At 44.1% G+C, this 22174-nt stretch overlaps 1 protein-coding gene across 2 annotated transcripts in view; it reads left to right on the plus strand.

Moving 5' to 3' along the window:
* Positions 1 to 22174, plus strand: part of ptpn11b (protein tyrosine phosphatase non-receptor type 11b) — a 206636-nt gene that overhangs the window by 180391 nt on the left and 4071 nt on the right. For both annotated transcript variants that reach the window (XM_084332718.1, XM_084332719.1), the window contains exons 14-15: positions 9377 to 9477; positions 13300 to 13411. In XM_084332718.1, the coding sequence (XP_084188844.1) occupies positions 9377 to 9477; positions 13300 to 13387 (189 nt within the window). In that variant the 3' untranslated portion in view covers positions 13388 to 13411. The remainder of the gene's footprint in view (positions 1 to 9376; positions 9478 to 13299; positions 13412 to 22174) is intronic.

A 22174-nucleotide genomic window follows, 5' to 3' on the forward strand; every position in this document is an offset into this window, starting at 1 on the left:
GACCTCTCACAGATGACGTATCTTCTGGCTGCTCCCTAGTCCCCAGACTATTAATAGATTGATTCTAGCCTTGTCTGTGGTTCCTCCTATACATTTCTCTCTCTGATAAGGCAGGGGATTTAGAATTTTAAGCGGCAGTTTAAAAAAAGGAAAAATCATCATCATAGTATTGCAGATCAGTGACACCACCAGCATCATTGCATTCTTTGCAACATCTGGTCATTTAAAAAATGGAACGTTAACAAAACATAAAGTCCTTTGGTGAAACGTTATCAAGGACAAAATTGCACTGAGGAGTGCAGTCAGTGTTTTTGCTGCCATTTGGCCAGATGGTGGCGCTATAACAACAAACTTTACATTTTGGCACATAACTAAAGAAAAAGGGTTGTACTTCCAGGGTCCAAGCAATCAGCCAGTTCTGAATGGGTGCTGCACTAGTCACATGAAAGAATATCCACTCGTTAAGACACACATTAACACAAGTGTTTTAGGTCACCCTCTCTGAACACTGCCAACTATTAGTAGGCTGAGGGGGTGTGGCCTGAAACAGTACTGTATAGCGGTATGTCATGTATGTCATAAATGTTTTGATGAGTTGAAAATGGGGGACCCTGATGTAAACAAGACGAAAGTCTTTTTCTGGTCTGCATCCCCTTAACAATTGTTTGTATTGAGCCGTACTGTATTGTACCCATTCTGCAATCTGTTAATAAAGTTTTCAATCAATCAATAAATCAGCCTCTTGAGGTTTGAGAGCAGTGCAGGATAACTCTGTCCCACACACCATGGGCAGTGTAGTAGTGTCCGACTCACTGATGTGACTGATGAGCCAATCAGAGCAGCTAGATGTGACTGATGGGCCAATCAGAGTAGCTAGATGGACGCTCTGCACTCCCAGGTATACAGACAGTGAATCAGTGTCCATACGTTGATTGATTGAAAATTGTATTAACAGATTGTAGAATGGGTACAATACAGTACGGCTCAATACACACAATTGTTAAGGGGATGCAGAAAGACTTTCGTCTTGTTTACATCAGGGTCCCCCATTTTCAATTCATAACATTTATGACATACGTGACATACAGTACTGTTACATCCAGACATTTATGACATACAAGATATACAAATATGCATTACTGTTTTTTACAGACAGAGTTTCTAAAAGAGAATATATACATTTGAGGGGGAGGAAACTGTACATTGGGGGGGGGGGGGGGGGGGGGTTGGACATTTACCGGGCCAGTTTCTAATTGCAGCCTCCCGTAGGTTTTGAAGGTGGGTAGGGATTCACATTATTTTATGGCTGTGGGTAGGGCGTTCCACATTGTTGTGGCATAATTGCGAAACGTGTTTAGTCCCTTGTTTGAGCCGAATCTGGGTTGAACATGATTTGTGAAACTCCCTCTGGTGTTGTGGTCGTGGTATTCATTGACCTTTGGGAAGTATTTTGACATGTACATGGGCACCTTAGTCGTGTAGTGTATCTTGTAGACCAGGCCCATTGCAAGTTGCTGTACTCTGTTGTCTACTCTAAGCCATCCTAGGTTGTCAAAGTGGGCAGGGGTGAGGTGGGTTTTAGGAGTAAGGTCAAGCAGTAGTCTGACCAGTTTGTTTTGTGATGTTTGTAATCTTGTTTTTAGTGCCTTTGAGGTGCTTTGGTACCATGAGGTGCACGCATAGTCGTAGTACCCTTGAATGAGTGCTCCTGTTAGAGTCTTCAGGGTATTCTTGTTTACCAGAGAGGAGATCCTGTACAAGAATCTTGTTCATTTGTTGACTTTTTTTATTACATTGGTTGCCATTTTGTCACAGGAAAGATTTGCCTCTAGGATGGATCCTATATAATTTCATCTTTCCTTGTGACAATATTGTCACCCACTGTAACAGAGAAGCCGTTGGCCTTGCTGAGTTTGTTATTTGATCCAAAGACAATGGACTCTGTTTTACCCAGGTGTAATGATAGTTTGTTATCAGCGAGCCAGGTGCAGATTCTGCCGAGTTCAGAGCTGAGGGCTTTTTCAACCTGCAACTTGTTCCTGTCAGAGACCAGCAGGGCTGAGTCGTCTGCGCACAGGAATAAGTTGCAGTCACAAGCTGATGACATGTAATTTGCATAAATTAGGAACAGTAACGGTCCTAGTATGCTTCCTTGTGGAACACAGCTCACTGGCAGGGGGAGGGGGGTAGTGTACCGTTTACCTCCACCATATGTTCTCTCCCCTCCAGGTAGGATTGCATCCAGCTCACTGATGAACTATCAAAACCAATTGCTTTTAGCTTGTCAATCAGAATGGAGTGATTGACAGTGTCGAAAGCCTTTTGGAGGTCCAGCATGACCATGCCGCAGTATTTGCCCGCGTCCACCTCTTGTTTGATGTGGTCGTTCAAATAGAGAAGGCATGTGTCAGTGGAGTGGGATGTTCTGAAGCCAGATTGGAATTTGTAGATGGAGGTAAGAATAGAAACAGGGCAGTAGTTGCCTGGGTCGAATTTGCTGCCTTTTTTGGGGGGTCAGTCTCACAATTTTGAAGTCTTTGGGGACGTATCCCTGTTTTATGGAGAGGTTTATTATGTGGGTGATGGTGGCTGCTGAGTCTCTGAGGAATTTGGAGGGTATATTGTCGTGGTCAGTGGCCTTGTTAGGTTGGAGGGCGCTCAGTTTTTTGAGTACCTCATCTGTTGTTACCATTTCAAGTTTGAAGTCGTCTTTGCGGACCCCTAGGTTTTTGTAGAAGGCTATGATGTGTTCTACCCCAAAATGAGTGGGAGGGTAGTTTATTAACCAGTGTTATGGCTATGTTTGTAAAGAAAACGTTTAAGTAATTGGCCACATCCAGCTTGTCTGTGATGAGAGTGTTTTCTGTCTTTATGATTATGTTTGTAAATCTGGTTTTTAGTTTTTTACTGCAGCCTAGTTGGTTGTTGAGTAATTTCCAAAGTTCACAGGGTTTGTTTTTGTTTTCCTGACCAGAATCCCATACCTGCATTCATATTGACCACTAGTGTGGTTAGAACAGTGATTGGTTCTCAGACTTTTTTTTTCCAAGGCCCTCATAGGGGGGCAATCACATTAGATATAGACATGATGGTTATGCCAGTTTAACAATCGCATACAGAAAGGAAACTGCTCAACCGGACAAACCGTGCAGTACCACTCCTCATTCCAGGTTTGTTTTCTCCACGACGGGGGGTCGTATAACGCCAGTCCCAGTCTCAAAATGTAGGACACCCAAACAACTGCCTCTTTGAACTGCTGCGGTCAGGCAAGCGATACCGGAGTCTCATGGCAAGCACAGAAAGACTCAGAAGAAGCTTCTATCCCCAGGCCATCAGGATGCTCAACGAACAATAACACTATGTAACATTTACATTTACATTTAGTCATTTAGCTGACTTTTTTATCCAAAGCGACTTACAAGTTCTGTACGACAAGCCATCAGTAAGGGCACAACTCTATCAGCTGAGCAACAATGTTCATCAAAGTGTTGAGTGCTACAGTGTAGGTTAGTTTATTAGGACAAGTGCATGACAGTACGGTTAGTTAGGGTTCGATTTTTTTTCTTTTTTTAATTCAGATAATGGTTGAAGAAGTGCGTCTTTAGTCGACAGCGAAAGATTGGACGTGTTTCGGCTGTCCTAACTGGGGTGGGTAGTTCATTCCACCATTGTGGGTCAAGGACTGAGAATAGGCGACTTCTCTCTGATGACCCTCCCGGAGCTTGGATAGGAGTAGGTCTGAGGCGGCCAGAAGATGCAGAGCGTAGGGGTCTTGAGGGTGTGTAGTTAGAGACCATTGACCGGAGGTAGGCGGGAGCGGTTCCCTTTGCCGCACGGTATGCTAGGTCGAGGGCCTTGAAGCGGATTCGTGCAGCAATGGGGAGCCAGTGCAGGTCCCTAAGAAGTGGGGTGACATGGGCCGACTTCGGTAGGTTTGAGATCAGGCGGGCCGCTGCGTTCTGAATGAGTTGAATAGGCTTAGTGGCAGTGGCCGGGAGGCCAGCGAGCAGTGCGTTGCAGTAGTCGAGGCGGGAGATGACTGTTGATTGGACGAGGAGTGTAACAACCATCAAATGCACTCACAGCACACACATCCACACGCACACACTCACTTTAAACAAACAACTCACTGCAGCACCCACTTTACACACTTTAGAACACCTAAACACACTTTATATTTATTGGGAAAGAATTTGCACTACAACCCATACCTCATTACACCTTACTGTAAATTGTACCTAAATTGTACCTCACCCCATTTCTGCTTTGCACTATATAGTATATTGTATATTAGTACATAGTATATTGTATGGTAACTCAGTTACTTCTACTCTGCATTGAACATTGTACATATGTACATACTGAACACTTCTGTCTACGTACGTGACTTATATTTTTTACTTGCTATACTTATTTTATTTTATACTTATCTATTTTTGTCTAGCACAGTCTCTGGAGCGTAACAGAAAGAAGCATTTTGTATAAAAGTATTCTGTACTTCTGTATGACAACTAATAAAGAAACTTGAACTTGAAACTTGGTTATGCATTGCAACGCCTAGCAATGAAAGGAGCGCACTGCTGATGCTACTCCTAGTTCTCCCCAGTTCCTGTTTGCGGACGACTCAGCCCTGCTGGTCTCTGACAAGAACAAGTTACAGGTTGAAAAAACCCTCAGCTCGGAACTAGGCAGAATCTGCATATGGCTCGCTGATAACAAACTATCATTACACATGGGCAAAACAGAGTCCATTCTCTTCGGTTCAAATAACAAACTCAGCAAGACCGACGGCTTCTCAGTTACAGTGGGTGACAATATTGTCACAAGGAAAGATGAAATTACCTACCTGGGTTCCATCCTAGAGGCTAATCTCTCCTGTGACAAAATGGCATCCAATGTAATAAAAAAAGTCAACCAACGAACTCGATTCTTGTACCGGATCTCCTCTCTGGTAAACAAGAATACCCTGAAGACTCTGGCAGGAGCACTCATTCAGGGGTACTACGACTATGCTTGCACCTCATGGTACCAAAGCACCTCAAAGGCGCTAAAAACAAAATTACAAACATCTCAAAACAAACTGGTCAGACTACTGCTTGACCTTACTCCTAGAACCCACCTCACCCCTGCCCACTTTGACAACCTAGGATGGCTTAGAGTAGATGACAGAGTACAGCAACTTGCAATGGGCCTGGTCTACAAGATACACTACACGACCAAGGTACCCATGTACATGGCAAAATACTTCCCAAAGGTCAGTGAATACCACGATCACAACACCAGAGGGAGCTCCACAAATCATGTTAAACCCAGATTCGGCTCAAATAAGGGACTAAACACGTTTCGCAATTATGCCACATCAATGTGGAACGCCCTACCCAAAGCTGTAAAGGAATGTGGATCACTACCCACTTTCAAAACCTCTCTCAAGAGACACCTACGGGAGACTGCAATTCAACACTGGCCCCTGTAAATATCCTAACCCAACCCCCTCCAATGTACAGTCATTTACCTAGTATGGTTTTGTCAATAGTCCAATGTACAATTTTGTTTGTTTGTACAGAGTCTCCCCCCCCTCAATGTACAGTTTTGCTTGCTTATACAGTGTGCCCCCCCCCCCCCCAACCACCTCCAATGTAAATTACCCAGTATGGTTGTCAATATCCCAGTGTACCCAACCCCCCCCACCCAACCTCCTCCAATGTACAGTTTCTACGTCAAATGAATATACTCCCTTTTCTTGACTCCTTCTGTATCACAAACAGTACTGTATTTGCAAATCTGGTATGTCATAAATGTATAGATGTAGCAGTACTGACTATCTGTATGTCATGTATGTCATATATGTCCTGATGAATTGAAAATGGGGGACCCTGGTGGAAACAAGACGAAAGTCTTTCTCTGGTCTGCATCCCCTTAACAATTGTGTGTATTGAGCTGTACTGTATTGTACCCATTCTGCAATCTGTTAATAAAGTTTTCAATCAATCAATCAATCATGCCTCGCATTTTAAAGCTCAGAAAAAGCACAATGCGATCGACCCCCCAGTCAACACACACACACACACTTTTTTTTTTCATTCTGGCTACATTCCAGTGTTGCTTTTGTCTCTATTGTTGTATCCTTGTGAGGTGACCTCCAGCTGTTTTCCAGTGGAAGATGTTTTCTGCCATTAACATTCACAGTTGCTCTCACAGAGATAGAGTGGTCTGATACAACCCTCCTCTGTGACCTTCACTGCCTCTGAGCTAGAGACCTCCTGTCCACTCCAGAGTAACTATGGCCCACAGACAGACCAGTCTGACTATTTTTATTTTTTTTGATAATTTTTTTTTATTATTATTCACATGAAACAAGACAACACATTAACCACAATCACAATACATAGAACTTCACAAGAAAATAACAAAAACAATAATAATACAGACTAACAATTTATACAGACAAAGAGAAAAGAAAACAGAGTTCAACCTTCTAAATTTTAATTCCAAGGGGTACTATCTAATAAATGGTCTTTCCCAGTGTTCAGCCCCGATTCCCGGCCGTGTGACCCTATATTAATAAAACGTACATCTCCAATCCACCACAAGGACCATTTTTTGAGAACACGACCCGAAAACAGAGCAATGAACCTTCATGAAAAAACAAAAACCTGTAGAGGTGTTCCATAGACTCACAGAGACTGTGTAAAAGTGGCCGAACAGTGAAGAAATAGTTAAATAGCTGCCCCCCCATAATATCCCCAGCTAAACTCAAGATGACAAGACAAAAGACAAGACAGACAAAACATTTCCTCCTCCCCCTCCCAAGAGACCGCCGGACTCACCCGAACACGCACCTCAACCCCGCTCAGCCGCACACGGCGGTCCTGACCTTTTCGGCTGCTGCAAACCACAGGTCAATACCTGCCTGTCCCACCCCAATCACCCGCGCCGTGGATATCTCCAGATAAATCACATCCAATAGTGTTAGGGACCAGTTAATCACTGTAAGCTTCTCAGGCTCCTTCCATCTCATTGCTATTAGCTTCTTCGCTGCTGTGACACCCGCTAGGACAACCCTTTTTAGTTGAACGGACGCAGGTAGTGTCGTTATATCGTTCAGGAGTAGCGTAACAGCTGTGAATGGGATAGTTAAGCCACACAGATCTGAAAGTTTGTCCGTTATTGACCTCCAGAAGCGGGACCAGTCTGACTATTTTTTAAGAATTCACATGTTCTTCTTCCTGTGCCCCAGGACAGTCCAGTCAGTATTGGTGAACACACACCAGTCTCTCCTAAAGCTATAAATCAGAGAGAGAACCCTCCAATCGGTGATGTCACTGGGATGTAAAATCTGGGGCTGCTCCATAGACAATGAATGGGGGTCTGATATAAAATGCTTGTGTGAGCTCTTATACCCAAATGAGACTGTAAATCCGGTTCAGACCTTCGCTAGCAATGCTAGGATATGAACCTGATTTGGGTGTAAGAGCTCACACAAACATTTGATGAGTGTTGTCACACAGGAGCATACAGGAATTCTTAAAATCATTAAGTCATTAAGCCAGGAGAGTGTCCAGCTCACCACTGGGTTTCTGCTTCCAAGTCCAGGAAACTGGGAACCGATTCACACACCAGGGGGACCTTATGTCTCTGAAGATCTAGGAGCAGAGAAACTCTAGCGAGCTCTGAGCATATTCAGCTGACGGCAGAGTCTTGCAGCGAGTACACACACACACACACACACACACACACACACACACACACACACACACACACACACACGCACACGCACACACACACAGCTTCAGAGATCGCCATCAACAAAGCAACAGAGCTGCATATTGGCCTATCTGGCCTCCCATTATGGCGTCATTAGAGATAACATCTAATAATAGTTGGAATGAAATTTTGTGCAGAGTCGTCAGTTTCATTTGAATAGAATTCCTTTGGCTCCAATTCTCTTGAGGCCTCACAGCCCGACTGATATCTTAAGAGGCCTACAAAGTGGGATTTATAGCGCACAGCTGGAACCACTGGCTTAGAATGTACAGTATGTAATTAGGTGTAGAATATTAGCATTGTATAAGAGGGAATGACACATTTATGGCGTACGTATGTATATCTTCCTTTACTGTTATAAATGATGCATATCTGTATTGTCCATAGTACGTTTTGTGTATCTTTTTAAAGACTCTGAGGGTGGCTACATGGCGTAGTGGGCAAGGCACTCGCCACGAAATCTGGAGACGCTGGGCTTGCCTGTTCGAGCCCAGCGCTCCACATTTGCTTTCAGTTTAGCTGGTCGTCCGTACTAATACACATTGGCCGTATTAGGGGGTGGGAAACTGATGGGTGGGGATCGGGTGTTGTGGACAGCGACTCCTACAGGTCGGTTGGTGCGCCTGCGCAGTAGAATCAGGAAGTGTCGGGGGCAGCGTGAGCCTCCCACGCGTTACTCCTCGCCACTGAGAGATCGAGCTGCGCAGGTGAAAAGATGCGACTGCTGTTACCTCAAGTACCGGAGGGGACTTGTGCTATGTATGACTTAGTCCACATTGCAGCCGGCTTGTGGGAGGCAAGAAACAGCGTTCGTGACAGGGGAGGGTTGAATTGGATGATACGAAATTGGGATGGGAGAAAATATAGAAAAATGGGAGAAAAAGTGGATAAAAAAAAAAGACTCTGAAGCAATGCGCAAAACTATCTCATATCAGGTTCCCACTATCAGAACTGCATTTGGGAAGCTATGCTGCTCCATTCTCCTGGAACTGATTACAAAAACATTTAAAGCTAGAGTCCTGCATTTTAAAGAAAAAACTGGACACCTGCTTGCTATGGACTGCTCATGTTTTTAAAGTAGTCTTTTTCATTAAAATGTGACATTTTCTCTACTTTTAATATTTGTGTGCTTTTACTATGGTTTATTTTTTTAATTTGTGTTTGTTTTAATGTTCTTATTATGTGAAACTTTCTGTATGCTGCCTTCTTGACCAGGGTCCATTTGAAAAAGAGGTGGAAATGTAAAAATTACCCTGATTAATAACATAAAATAAGATAAATAAATTAAATTCATATCCCGTTACATAAGACTTCTAGCTATCAACCTGTCAAGTCCCATGTGTCATTTATGGCAGTGGTACCAAGTTTGTTTTCATGTCAAGGACCCAGAAATTGTATAAGACGCTCCCAATCATTGTACAAAGAGAGTTTTACTTATTAAGACTACATTCAATAGCAAACTTTTACCAGAGTACTATTCTATCAGGGTATTTCTACATTCATTGAAATCATGGGTTTTGTGTACTTTTTTTTCACCACTGGACACATGCTACTATAGGCCTCGTCTCTCGTGAGCTGATTTCTACCTGTTACCTTGTGGTCACTTTTACAGAGGAGTAAGACCATGGAGAGGGAGTACTCCAACATCAAATATCCACAGATGACCAACTCCAGGTCCAAGCCCAACATGTCGTCCTCGCGCTCTTCATCTGTGTGAGTACACAACACTTACTCTGGACGAGGGGCAACACACCTCGCACAGCAAGTTAAACGAACTTAGGGAACACACCAACATTATGCAACATCCGGCTGCAAGCTAGCCTAGCTTAGCACAAATAAATGGAAGTGGATACTGACCAGCTAGCCTAGCTGTTGGCCAAAACCACCTCTCCCGGAGTTTTAAGCTAGGCTAGTGGTCCGTATCTGCTTCCATTCATTTGTGCCAAACTATGCTAGCTTGCAGCCAGATAGCCTGCTACTGAATGCACAAAGAGGAAATTGTTATCTATCTACTTGTCTGACTCTGGAGAGGGCGGTAAGTGTATTTCCCATAATGTTGGCATGTTCCTTTAAATGGCCACTGGCACTGACCACTGAGCCACTGCTTTCATGACTATTTAACATTGACTGCTTTACTAAATGGCGCCAGCGTTAATGACCGTTTTAGCGATGTTTGTAGACCCATCGTGTGTTCTGTATTATAGCTACGGAGACAATAGTATGGCTCATTTTACAGGCATTGTTCATAGTCCATTACTGACTAATCAGCTAATTTCTACACACTGTAGTTTGTTACACGCTAAACATCGCCCATTTCCAAAATAATCCCATAGATCGCGAGATAAAACGTGTGATATGCAATAAACCCAAACCGTTATGGTTGATCCCCTGAAACCCCAAATACTACCAAATCAAAGGTATATACCATGTACACATGTGCCTTCGCAAAAACATCAAGGGGGGGGGGGGGTAGTCTTACCCCGAAAAAAACACTTGGTTTAGGTCCGGTAAAGTAAGACACTGTGATCGCTACAGAAACATGTTTCAGGTTCGGTAAAATAGACATAGGGGGTCCTTACCTTAGCCAGAAGGTACTCCAAAAAGAATAATTCCAATGATCCCATCGGCGATCGCGATTACTCGTTTATATGTAATTACACGTGTTTACAGGAAACTATAGGTTTTGACGTGAGCAGATCTGCTAGCGATAGCTTTGCAAGAGCTCCTCCCCCTCAGAGCGAGCCTCGATAGTCCACCTCATTCATTGTCTCTACTGATCCCTTTCTATCAGAGTTCAAAAGGTAGGCGATACTGCCACCTGGTGAGATTCGATCGGCATTGCAATTCCAACGTAGGCAAATGAGCCAGGGACGGCTAGAGTAATCCGGATGATCGTTTAGAACGGGGATCAAAGGAAAAACGTATTATTATATATTATATTATACAGTAGATTTCATTCACGGTCTTTGCTGCCCTATATCGGGCAAAATTCAGTACTGTATCTACAAAATGCCCTGTAAATAATCTTTGTCTCATTGGCGTAGATTTTTTGTACACTTGATCTCAAGAAGGTACTGAATAAAAAAAAGTTGGTCAATGTTAGCATGATGTTATTCACAGTCAAAGATGGAGGGGGGGGGGGCAGCATAGTAATAGACACAATATTTCTGACATTGGGAATACATTCTCTGAGGTCCATAGATGTCCCTAGATACAACATGCAAATGGGCCTTGTAGAAGTGGAGCAATTTTCCATTCACTTGGGATTTTCTGAAAATATGGCTAGGGCTTAACTCATTCAGTGCAATGGATTAGCCTGGTCCCATTCTAGCTATGCCACGCTTTAACGATAGGAGTGCGTCACCTTGTTTGTAGAGCTATATCTATATTCTATATTATAGCTATGGAGACAGACAATACTATAGTCATTTGACAGTGACTTTCTTCCGTCGAACATGGAAAAAATAGAAAAGAAATTCATGCATACGTTCGCGCGTTATCCCGTGGTGAATATAGTGATATATAATTATGATATATATATATATAAGTATAGTTTAGGATTGATCTGGGATAATTCCTGAAAAGCTCGTTTATAGGGCGCTACGTGTATTCTACTATAAGCGTTGGCGTTTCTTGCCTGGACACGCTACTATTTCCAAATCAAATGTATATAATAGGTATTATGTTTCATCATGAATGCATGAAAGAGGGGGGGGGGGGTCGTTTTTTATGCTTTGATTGCTAGTAACGGCATTTGTGTTGAACACTACAGACACTGATCAGCTGGATCGATATGAAAACATTGTTGGATCAAGCTGAAATTGATGTCAGATAGTAGATCGGGGGTATTCCAAAAATAATATTCCAATTGTCTGATCGCGATTTCCAGTATTGGTGTCCATCTGGTCCCGGACATAATTTGGCACAACTTATGGATAGAGTGTGCCAGATGCATTTCGAAGTGGTCGGATGAAGCGATTTACTCGGCTCCGTCTAAATTTAGCGCCCGGAGGGATTTAAATGTAACACATGGTCTGGAACAGGGTTTACTGCACTCTCGATACTGCCACCTAGCCGGATCTGGCCGGTACTGCACCCTTGGGGTCCCAGTATGCCTTTTAACGGCAACATACATGTCCGTGACATTAAATAGAATATTAAAATCAGAAAAAAAGAAAAACTGACCAAATAACGAGTTTACTCGTTGTTGGCGTTCAACGCATGGCGGCACCCAATAACGAGTAAACTCGTTGTTGGCGGGGAATGAGTTAAGAGGTTAAATTCCTAAAAATGTAAATGTAAATCCCTATTCGCTGTACTAAGTAGATAAAAAAAACATTCATTAACTTGAAGACAATATTTTACCAACATTACCCCTCTGTAAATCTTTTGGGCTATGCCATTTAATTGAGCTGTTAACACAACAATAGGATTTAGTGTCCCCCTGTTCACACGAGGACAAATTTGAACTCATTACCTCTCAATCACTTGCAAAGCAAATTAATTAGCGAGAGGCTGTTTATAGTGTGGGGATATGTGTGAGAGTGGATAGGGGAAGTAGTTATTGTGGAGGAACAGATGGATGGATAGATTTTCACTGCCATCAGATACAGTAGGAACCTTGTATCTCTTCACATCTTCACATTTCCACCCAAATAGAAAGAGTTTTCTGTTGTTGTTCTATAGTCTACAAGCTGAATACATGTCCTACCTCATGTAACCTTTGCACAGTCCCTTCACACCGTTCTCTTTGACCTTGTAATGTTTATATTCCATCCGTGTCAAGTTTCACTTTTGGTTTTGGCGAAGTTGTAATGAGTCCGACCTCCTTTGACTGACAGTCAACAGAGGAAGAGGAAGATCAATATGAAAGACAAGGGCATGTTTACGCTCTTCGTCGTCCCCGTGCTCGTGTTGTACATGCTCGTGCTGGAAGAACACGTGACGCACAGTTTTCAGGGACCCCTTTTCACCTACTATGCTCTATAGTAGGGATGCTCGATATTGGCTTTTTTACCGATACCGATATACCGATATTGTCCAACTCTTAATTTCCGATACCGATATCAACCGATATCACATTTTAATGCCGATATCGGCCGATAATATCGGTAGGCCGATAATATCGGACATCATTTCTATAGAAATGTAAAAAAAAAAAATTAAATAAATAAAAAAAATTGAAAACCGATACCGATATTTTCCGATATCACATTTTAATGCCGATATCGGCCGATAATATCGGTAGGCCGATAATATCGGACATCCCTACTCTATAGTGCCAATTTCATCAACTAGTGGTCAGAAACTACATTGCATACCTTTACTGGGTGCTTAGAGTCATGAAACATACTCACAATATAGAGAACCATGTCAACTTTCACTTCAATAAAAATGAAAATGACTCAAATCAGGATGTTTTTTTTTTTTTTTGTGGTTATTTCATCAGTCGTTCAATCGTGATTACGTCTTGTCTCTGTGTGTGTGTGTGTATGTGTGTGCGTGTGCATGTGTGTGTGTGGGTGTGTGGTGCAGGGTGACGAACGACGATTCGTCGAGTGTGTACGAGAACATCAACATAAAAAGCTCAAAGTCATCAGTGAGCAGCAACACCAGGAGGTAAAGACCGTGGACCTTCTGCCTCTCTGTGAGTACCTGCCACAACCACAGGTCTATCGGCCACTTTAGATAACCAAAACAAGTTTGCATACAGCGTTACATGTACCACACATGGAAAACATGGCATATCATAGCAGAGTCAAAGAAGCAGGGTGATGGCCGATGTTTCCCTAAATCAAGGCTGAGAATTTCAATCATCTCCGACCTTACAGCCACTGGAGCCCAGGGCATGGAGCTATAGTCCTGGGGAGTGAGCTTCCACCTGTGATTTCCCCCCTTTTTAGCCACCCTTTTGATTTGATTTGATTTGATTTGAAGTCTTTATTTCGAACATGCAATGAATACAACAAACAATAACAAAAAAGAAAAACAACTCAATCTGCATGTTCGAAAAGGAGTAGGAAGAAGTATACACTTATTTAATCCTACCCCTTTTCCACTACTCAAATGAGTGTACTATTTTAAACATAAAAAAGAAAAGAAAAGAAAAGAAAAAAAAATATATATATATATATGCAAAACAAAAAACAAAAACTATATATGTATAAAATAAAATAAAATAGAAAACAAAATAAAAATGTAAACACCCGTGAATATCAAGTCCCTTCTTCATCCCTGTACCTTGTGAACATAATTTCCTTATACATCAGTTTGAATTGTCTCATGTTTGGACATTGCTTTAGCACCACATTTAGACTGTTCCACAGTTTCACTCCACATATTGAGATGCAGTGTTTTCTCATGGTAGTGCGTACGTTTAGCACCTTTAAATTGTGTTCTCCCCTCAGATTATAACCCCCCTCCCTATCAAAGAACAATTCTTGAAGAGGGTAGGTAGGCTCATAATCTTTCACGGCGGGGATCGATTATTTAATTATTTACAACCAATTGACCGCCAGAAGGGGGGCTATGTGAGACTGTTGTTCATTGACTACAGCTCAGCGTTCAACACCATAGTCCCCACCAGACTGGTGGACAAGCTGATTGAGCTGGGTCTGAGCTCCGCTCTGAGCGCCTGGGTACTGGACTTTCTGAGTGAAAGACCCCAGGCGGTCAGGGTGAGGGGTCAGACCTCCAACACCATCACCCTGAGCATCGGGTCCCCCCAGGGCTGTGTTCTGAGCCCCCTGCTGTACTCACTCTACACACACGATTGTGTGGCCAAGTTCAGCTCCAACTCCATAGTGAAGTTTGCAGACGACACAGTGGTGGTGGGGCTGATCTCGGACAACGACGAGAAGGCCTACCGGGAGGAGGTTGAGGTACTGGAACGCTGGTGCCAGGACAACAGCCTGCTCCTGAACATTGGTAAAACCAAGGAGCTGATCGTGGATTATAGGAGAGGACAGCAGGAGACACACACACCACTGAGGATAAACGGGGCTACCGTGGACAGGGTGAGCAGCTTTAAGTACCTGGGGGTCCACATCTCAGAGGATCTGACATGGTCAACACACATAGACACAGTCGTAAAAAAGGCGAAGCAGCGCCTCTACCACCTGAGACAGTTAAGGAAGTTCAGAGTATCTGGGAAGATACTCCAGTCCTTCTACTCCGGAGCTGTAGAGAGCATCTTGACTGGAAACATCACTGCATGGTATGGAAACAGCACGGCACAGGACAAGAAGGCCCTACAGAGAGTGGTGCGCTCAGCCGAGCATACCACGGGTATTGCACTACCTCCCCTGCAGGTTCTATACAACAAGAGGTGCAAATCCAGAGCCTGCAGAATAATGAAAGACCCTCACCACCCCAACAACAGCCTGTTCCAGCTGCTGAGGTCAGGCAGACACCTGCGAACCCCAGCTACTAGGACAGAGAGGCTTCGGCTCAGCTTCTTCCCCCAGGCCATCAGAGCCTTGAACACTGAACACTGAGTGCCACAGAACACTGAACTCTCCACACACAAGCACACAGGAAAAAAGCATGTGACAGTCTCCGGCCTCTCGGACCAACAGTAGGGGAAAGTGCGCAACAACCAGGAAGGGGGTTGGGAATTGGCATAACGACTAACAGTGGGATGGGAGAAAAATCGGAAAAAGAAGGAGGGGGAAAAAGATTTAAAAAAAAGAAAAATAAACTGACTCCAAGTGCGAAGCTCCAATTTTCTAATGCGCGGACGTCCGCGCCGCTCACTTGGTGTCACATAAAAGGCTGCTCTGCATTTTGGTTGACATCGACCTGCATTTAATGTGACGCCGATCTGCATTTTACTCTGACCACTCGCTCCGTGCCAAGTGAGAGTAGGGCAGGATCATGATTAAATGGGTAGGATTGGTCCGGTAAAACGTTGGCAGGTAGATGACGCTAAATTTAGTTTTACTATCGCTAATCGTCACCCATTCCAATTCATATACATTTGGACCATGTCTTTTTTCATCATCTGAAGAAACTTGAGATGTTTGAATGGCTTTTCTAAATGGAAGTGTGTAAAACTGCCCGTTTTATTTCGAAATACTGGAAACGGAGATAACATAGACTCTTTATTTTGACATCGGATGACGATGACATGACAGTAGTTGAACAGCGTGGGAAGAATTGTGTAAACTGGCGCGAAACATGTAGAAAATTCGTCCGTGGAGGTACGCTCGACTATGAAAGCTCAAAGTCTCCGCGCGGACCTCGCAGAGTCCGCTCTGCGCTCTGTCCTCTCGACCATGGGAGTATTGATTGATTGAACATTTTATTAACAGATTGCAGAATGGGTACAATACAGTATGGCTCAATACACACAATTGTTAAGGGGATGCAGACCAGAGAAAGACTTTCGTCTTGTTTACATCAGGGTCCCCCATTTTCAATTCATCATAACATATATCACATACATGACATACAGATAGACAGTACTGCTACATCTATACATTTATGACATACCAGATTTACAAATACAGTACTGTTTGTGATACAAAAAAGAGTCTAAAGCACCTTAAGCCTCGCCAATAATTTGCAGTATATGGACCAATCATGAGAGCACAACCATCATGAGAGCACAACCATCATGAGCGCACAACCATCATGAGAGCACAACCATCATGAGAGCACAACCACTCCACCGTTTGTATCCTTGTTGTTGACTAGTTGTCGCAGCATTTGCCGCCATCTTTGTTTTCATGAAGCCATGAATAAAACTTACAAAACACTCCCCAGGTCTATTGCCAAGCTAACTGGCTAAACAGCTAGTGTTAGCTGCCTCTCGCTCTCTCTCGCTCTCAACTCAACTACAAATTAGGTTTGCTCAAAAAAGGGCAGTGTGAACGCAAACCAAAATCAAACAATGTATCATTCTCACATTTGGTCCACCAGAAAATCCGGACTATCCATGGACTTTCAGATGTGAACGTGGCCTGGAGAATGTTTTTCATTAAGCCATTTTCAAATAAAGTTAATTCTACATGAGATTTAAAATGTGGGAGTAATCAAAATGAGCTATAATACTCTGCTTGCAGCTGGGCTAACCATATTTCATTCCAGATTCTAAAGTGAAGTTAGTAGGATGAGAGTCTTTTGGTGAATGAAAATGAGAGGGGCTCCTTCACAGGGCATGAAGGAGTTTTCTTTTATTGTGAGTTGTTTATTGAGCAGGTTTGTGTATTTTCCTGTGTGTATTTCACCATTCATATATTTCAACAATTCAGCATAAATCATCTCCGAACGCTTAACGCAATTAATGTCATGCTTCCTGTGAGTCAGCAGTTAAGCAGGTGTTCCTAATGAGTCTAAGTAAATCTTTGATATAAAACAGATGTGTTTATATCAGAGGAATGCCTTTTTGCACTTTTGCAAATATAATATATATTTGCTCAAATAATTTATCTTTGCATGTATCAAACAGAATCTGGCCTAAACTCATAGTAGAACTTTGATCTCTGTACTTGTTGCCGATAGCCAAATAGCTGTTCTTGTCTGCTCCACCAACACAAGACAGAAAATAGATAATCTTTTCTTTTTCGCTTCACATGAGGGGAATTTGTAGGAATTGCAAGGCATCCGTTGTCCTTTCAGAGTCCAGACATATCAAGTTCAAGTTCTTTAATAGTTGTCATACAGAAGTACAGAATACTTTCATACAAAATGCTTCTTACTGTTACGCTCCAGAGACTGTGCTAGACAAGATAGTATCAAATAACATAATATAGCATGTAATTTAGAAGAAGAAAATGAGGTCACAGTGTTCGGTATAGACATATGTACAATGTTCTGAGTTACCATATAATATACAATACTATGCAGTGTACTAATGTACAGTACTATCTAGTGCAAAGCAGAAATGGGATGAGGTACAATTTTAGGTACAATTTACAGTAAGGTGTACGAGTTGTAGTGCAATCCTTCATCAATAAATATAAAGTGTGGGGAGTGGGTGCTACAGTGTGTTTGTTTAAAGTGGGTGTGTGCTATAAAGTGTGTGGAGTGGGTGCTACAGTGTGTTTGTTTAAAGTGAGTGTGTGCGTGTGGATGTGTGTGCTATGTGCGTTTGGTGGTTGTTGTTGTGTAGTGTTCATTCATTGTTCGTTTAGCAGCCTGATGGCCTGGGGATAGAAGCTTCTTCTGAGTCTTTCTGTGCTCGCCTTGAGACTCCGGTATCGCTTGCCTGACCGCAGCAGTTGAAAGAGGCAGTTGTTCGGGTGACTGGAGTCTTTAATGATTCTCTTAGCCTTGCCCGTGCAACGCTTGTTGTAAATGTTCTGGAGGGTGGGGAGCCCCCCTCCAATTGTGCGTTCGGCTGAACGTGTCACTCTTTGTAGTCTGCTTCGGTCTTGTGCAGTGCTATTCCCAAACCAGGAGGTGATGTTGCCGGTCAAGATGCTCTCTATTGTACATGAGTAGAAGTTCTTAAGGATCTTCTGACTGACTTGGAACTTCCTTAGGCGCCTGAGGAAGTAGAGGCGTTGTCGTGCCTTCTTCACAACACTGTCAATGTGTGTGGTCCATGTCAAGTCCTCGGATATGTAGGCTCCGAGGTACTTAAAGCTGTTGACTCTCTCAACCGGTGCCCCGTCGATGCTGAGGGGGCTGTAGTCCTTGACCCCCGACCTCCTGAAGTCCACAATCATCTCCTTTGTTTTGCTGATGTTCAGGGAGAGGCTGTTTTCCTGGCACCATCCCGCCAGGACCTTGACCTCTTCCAGGTAGGCCCTCTCGTCGTTGGCAGAGATCAGGCCCACCACCACTGTGTCGTCAGCAAATTTGATGATTGTATTGCTACTCCGCTGAGCCACACAGTCGTGTGTGTACAGGGAGTAGAGGAGGGGACTCAGAACACAGCCCTGGGGGGCCCCTATGTTGAGGGTGATGGATGAGGAGGTGCAGTTCTCACCACCTGGGGTCTGCCAGTCAGGAAGTCCAAGACCCACTGGCAGAGGTCATAGCCCAAGCCCAGGTCCCTGAGCTTGGCTATGAGTATGGAGGGGACTATGGTATTGAATGCCGAGCTGTAGTCGATGAATAGCATTCTCACATAGTTCCCCTGCCTCTTGTCCAGGTGTGATGCTGCTGTGTGCAGCACATGGGCTATGGCGTCCTCCGTGGACCTGTTGGGGCGGTATGCAAATTGCAGGGGGTCCATGTTGATGGGGAGGGAGGAGCAGATGTAGCCCTTTACTAGCTTCTCAAAGCACTTCATGGCTATGGAGGTGAGAGCTACAGGGCGGTAGTCGTTGAGGCAAGCAGGCTTGGATTTTTTGGGTACAGGGATAATAGTGGACTTCTTCAGGCAGGTGGGGATGACAGCCTGTTCTAAGGACAGGTTAAATATGTCAGTGAATACTGGGGCCAGTTGGTCGGCACAGACTTTTAGGACGCGGCCGGGGATGCCGTCCGGACCTGCTGCCTTCCTGATATTCACTTTTTTAAAGGTCCGCCTCACCTCATGCTCTGTTACCCTGAACACTGCGCCTCCATCAGCAGCCGACCCCCCCCCCCCATTGCCGTGGCTTGTGAGCTGGTGTTGTTATTACCAGCATCAAACCTCGCATAGAAGGTATTGAGGTCATTTGCTAAGGAGATGTCACTGTTCAGTTTGAGGGAGGCGCCTTTGTAGTCTGTCATCGTTTTGAGCCCCTGCCACATAGCTCTAGAGTCAGCTTGTTCAAACTGGAGTTCAATTTTATCCTGTAGCGCCGTTTGGCCTCTGACACTGTCCTCCTTACGTTGTATCGCGCCACCTTGTGGTCATTCATGTTGCCTGCCACTAGGCCGTCGTTGTATGCTTTGGTGCGCTCTCTCAGAGCTTCACGGACGGATTTGTCTACCCAGGGTTTTTGATTTGGGTAAACTCTCATTGTGGTAGTGGGGATTGTTTCTTCCACCCTAGTACAAACATAGTCCAGCACTGTCTCCGTGTAGACATTAATGTTATCTGTGTCGCGGAACACATTCCAGTCTGTGCCGTGAAACACAGACCGGAGCGTCTCCTCTGACGTCAAATCCCATTTCTGCACCTCTCGCGAGACTACAGGAGTACTTTTAATTCTCTGTTTGTACTTTGGTGAAAGAAAGATTGACGCGTGATCTGATTTACCAAAGCCACTATCAGAATGAGCCTTGTAGCCACCTTTAAATTGCGTGTAACAGTGATCTAGGATGTTACCGCCTCTGGTGTTGCAAGTCACATGCTGATAGAAGTCAGGTAATACCTTTCTCAGATTGGCGCTATTGAAATCACCCAGCACTAAAATGGCGGCGTTAACATTTGCCACTTGTATTCTATTTACCTCGTTGTGTAGTCTGGAGAGCGCAACCTTGTTGCTGGCTTGCGGTGGAATATACACTCCGATCAGGACGATCGCCGTTAACTCCCTCGGGAGGAAGAAAGGACGACACTTGATGGTTATATATTCCAGTTCTGGGGAGCAGTGGTTGGATAATTCCTTCACGTTAGTCAAGTCAAGTCAAGTCAAGTCAAGTCAGTTTTATTTGTATAGCACATTTCCAGGCAGCGGTAGCTGACACCAAAGTGCTTCACAAGCAGGTTGATAAAAACAAATTAGTGTGAGGCAAGGTATAAGATTAAAAGAAAGAAAAAAAAAAAAAAAAAACACATGGCAAAGCAATGAAAGCAACAAAACAAACAATATGGTGCAAGATATAAGATTAAAAACATAATAAAGCAATGAAAGTAATAAAAACTGGTAGGACACAGTAAAACAAAGAGGATAGAAGGGTCAGGGGTCTAGTGGTAGTTAAGTAGGGGGGAAGGCCAAGGAGAACAGGTAGGTTTTCAAGAGTTGGATCAGCTCTTTGATCCACCCATTTCCTTTGATCAGCATTCATGATGAGCCATATTATATGTACATGCTATACACATGGACAGAAGATTGAGTGGTGTGCGGACAGTTCTATAGACCAGCACACCGTGGCCCCACTGGCACATCGTGTTGCTGTCTTTTACCCTGCATCACTGACACGTGGCGTTGCTGTCTTTTACCCTGCATCACTGACACGTAGTGTTGCTGTCTTTTACCCTGCATCACTGACACGTAGTGTTGCTGTCTTTTACCCTGCATCACTGACACGTAGTGTTGCTGTCTTTTACCCTGCATCACTGACACGTAGTGTTGCTGTCTTTTACCCTGCATCACTGACACGTAGCGTTGCTGTCTTTTACCCTGCATCACTGACACGTAGCGTTGCTGTCTTTTACCCTGCATCACTGACACGTGGCGTTGCTGTCTTTTACCCTGCATCACTGACACGTAGTGTTGCTGTCTTTTACCCTGCATCACTGACACGTGGTGTTGCTGTCTTTCACCCTGCATCACTGACACGTAGTGTTGCTGTCTTTTACCCTGCATCACTGACACGTGGCGTTGCTGTCTTTTACCCTGCATCACTGACACGTAGTGTTGCTGTCTTTTACCCTGCATCACTGACACGTAGCGTTGCTGTCTTTTACCCTGCATCACTGACACGTAGTGTTGCTGTCTTTTACCCTGCATCACTGACACGTAGTGTTGCTGTCTTTTACCCTGCATCACTGACACGTGGCGTTGCTGTCTTTTACCCTGCATCACTGACACGTAGTGTTGCTGTCTTTTACCCTGCATCACTGACACGTGGTGTTGCTGTCTTTCACCCTGCATCACTGACACGTAGTGTTGCTGTCTTTTACCCTGCATCACTGACACGTGGCGTTGCTGTCTTTTACCCTGCATCACTGACACGTAGTGTTGCTGTCTTTTACCCTGCATCACTGACACGTAGCGTTGCTGTCTTTTACCCTGCATCACTGACACGTGGCGTTGCTGTCTTTTACCCTGCATCACTGACACGTAGTGTTGCTGTCTTTTACCCTGCATCACTGACACGTGGTGTTGCTGTCTTTTACCCTGCATCACTGACACGTAGTGTTGCTGTCTTTTACCCTGCATCACTGACACGTAGTGTTGCTGTCTTTTACCCTGCATCACTGAGTGTTGCTGTCTTTTACCCTGCATCACTGACACGTAGTGTTGCTGTCTTTTACCCTGCATCACTGACACGTGGTGTTGCTGTCTTTTACCCTGCATCACTGACACGTAGTGTTGCTGTCTTTTACCCTGCATCACTGACACGTAGTGTTGCTGTCTTTTACCCTGCATCACTGACACGTGGCGTTGCTGTCTTTTACCCTGCATCACTGACACGTAGTGTTGCTGTCTTTTACCCTGCATCACTGACACGTGGTGTTGCTGTCTTTCACCCTGCATCACTGACACGTAGTGTTGCTGTCTTTTACCCTGCATCACTGACACGTGGCGTTGCTGTCTTTTACCCTGCATCACTGACACGTAGTGTTGCTGTCTTTTACCCT

The sequence above is a fragment of the Notolepis coatsorum genome (genome assembly GCF_963971535.1).
Source record: "Notolepis coatsorum genome assembly, chromosome: 17".
Taxonomy (NCBI): domain Eukaryota; kingdom Metazoa; phylum Chordata; class Actinopteri; order Aulopiformes; family Paralepididae; genus Notolepis; species Notolepis coatsorum.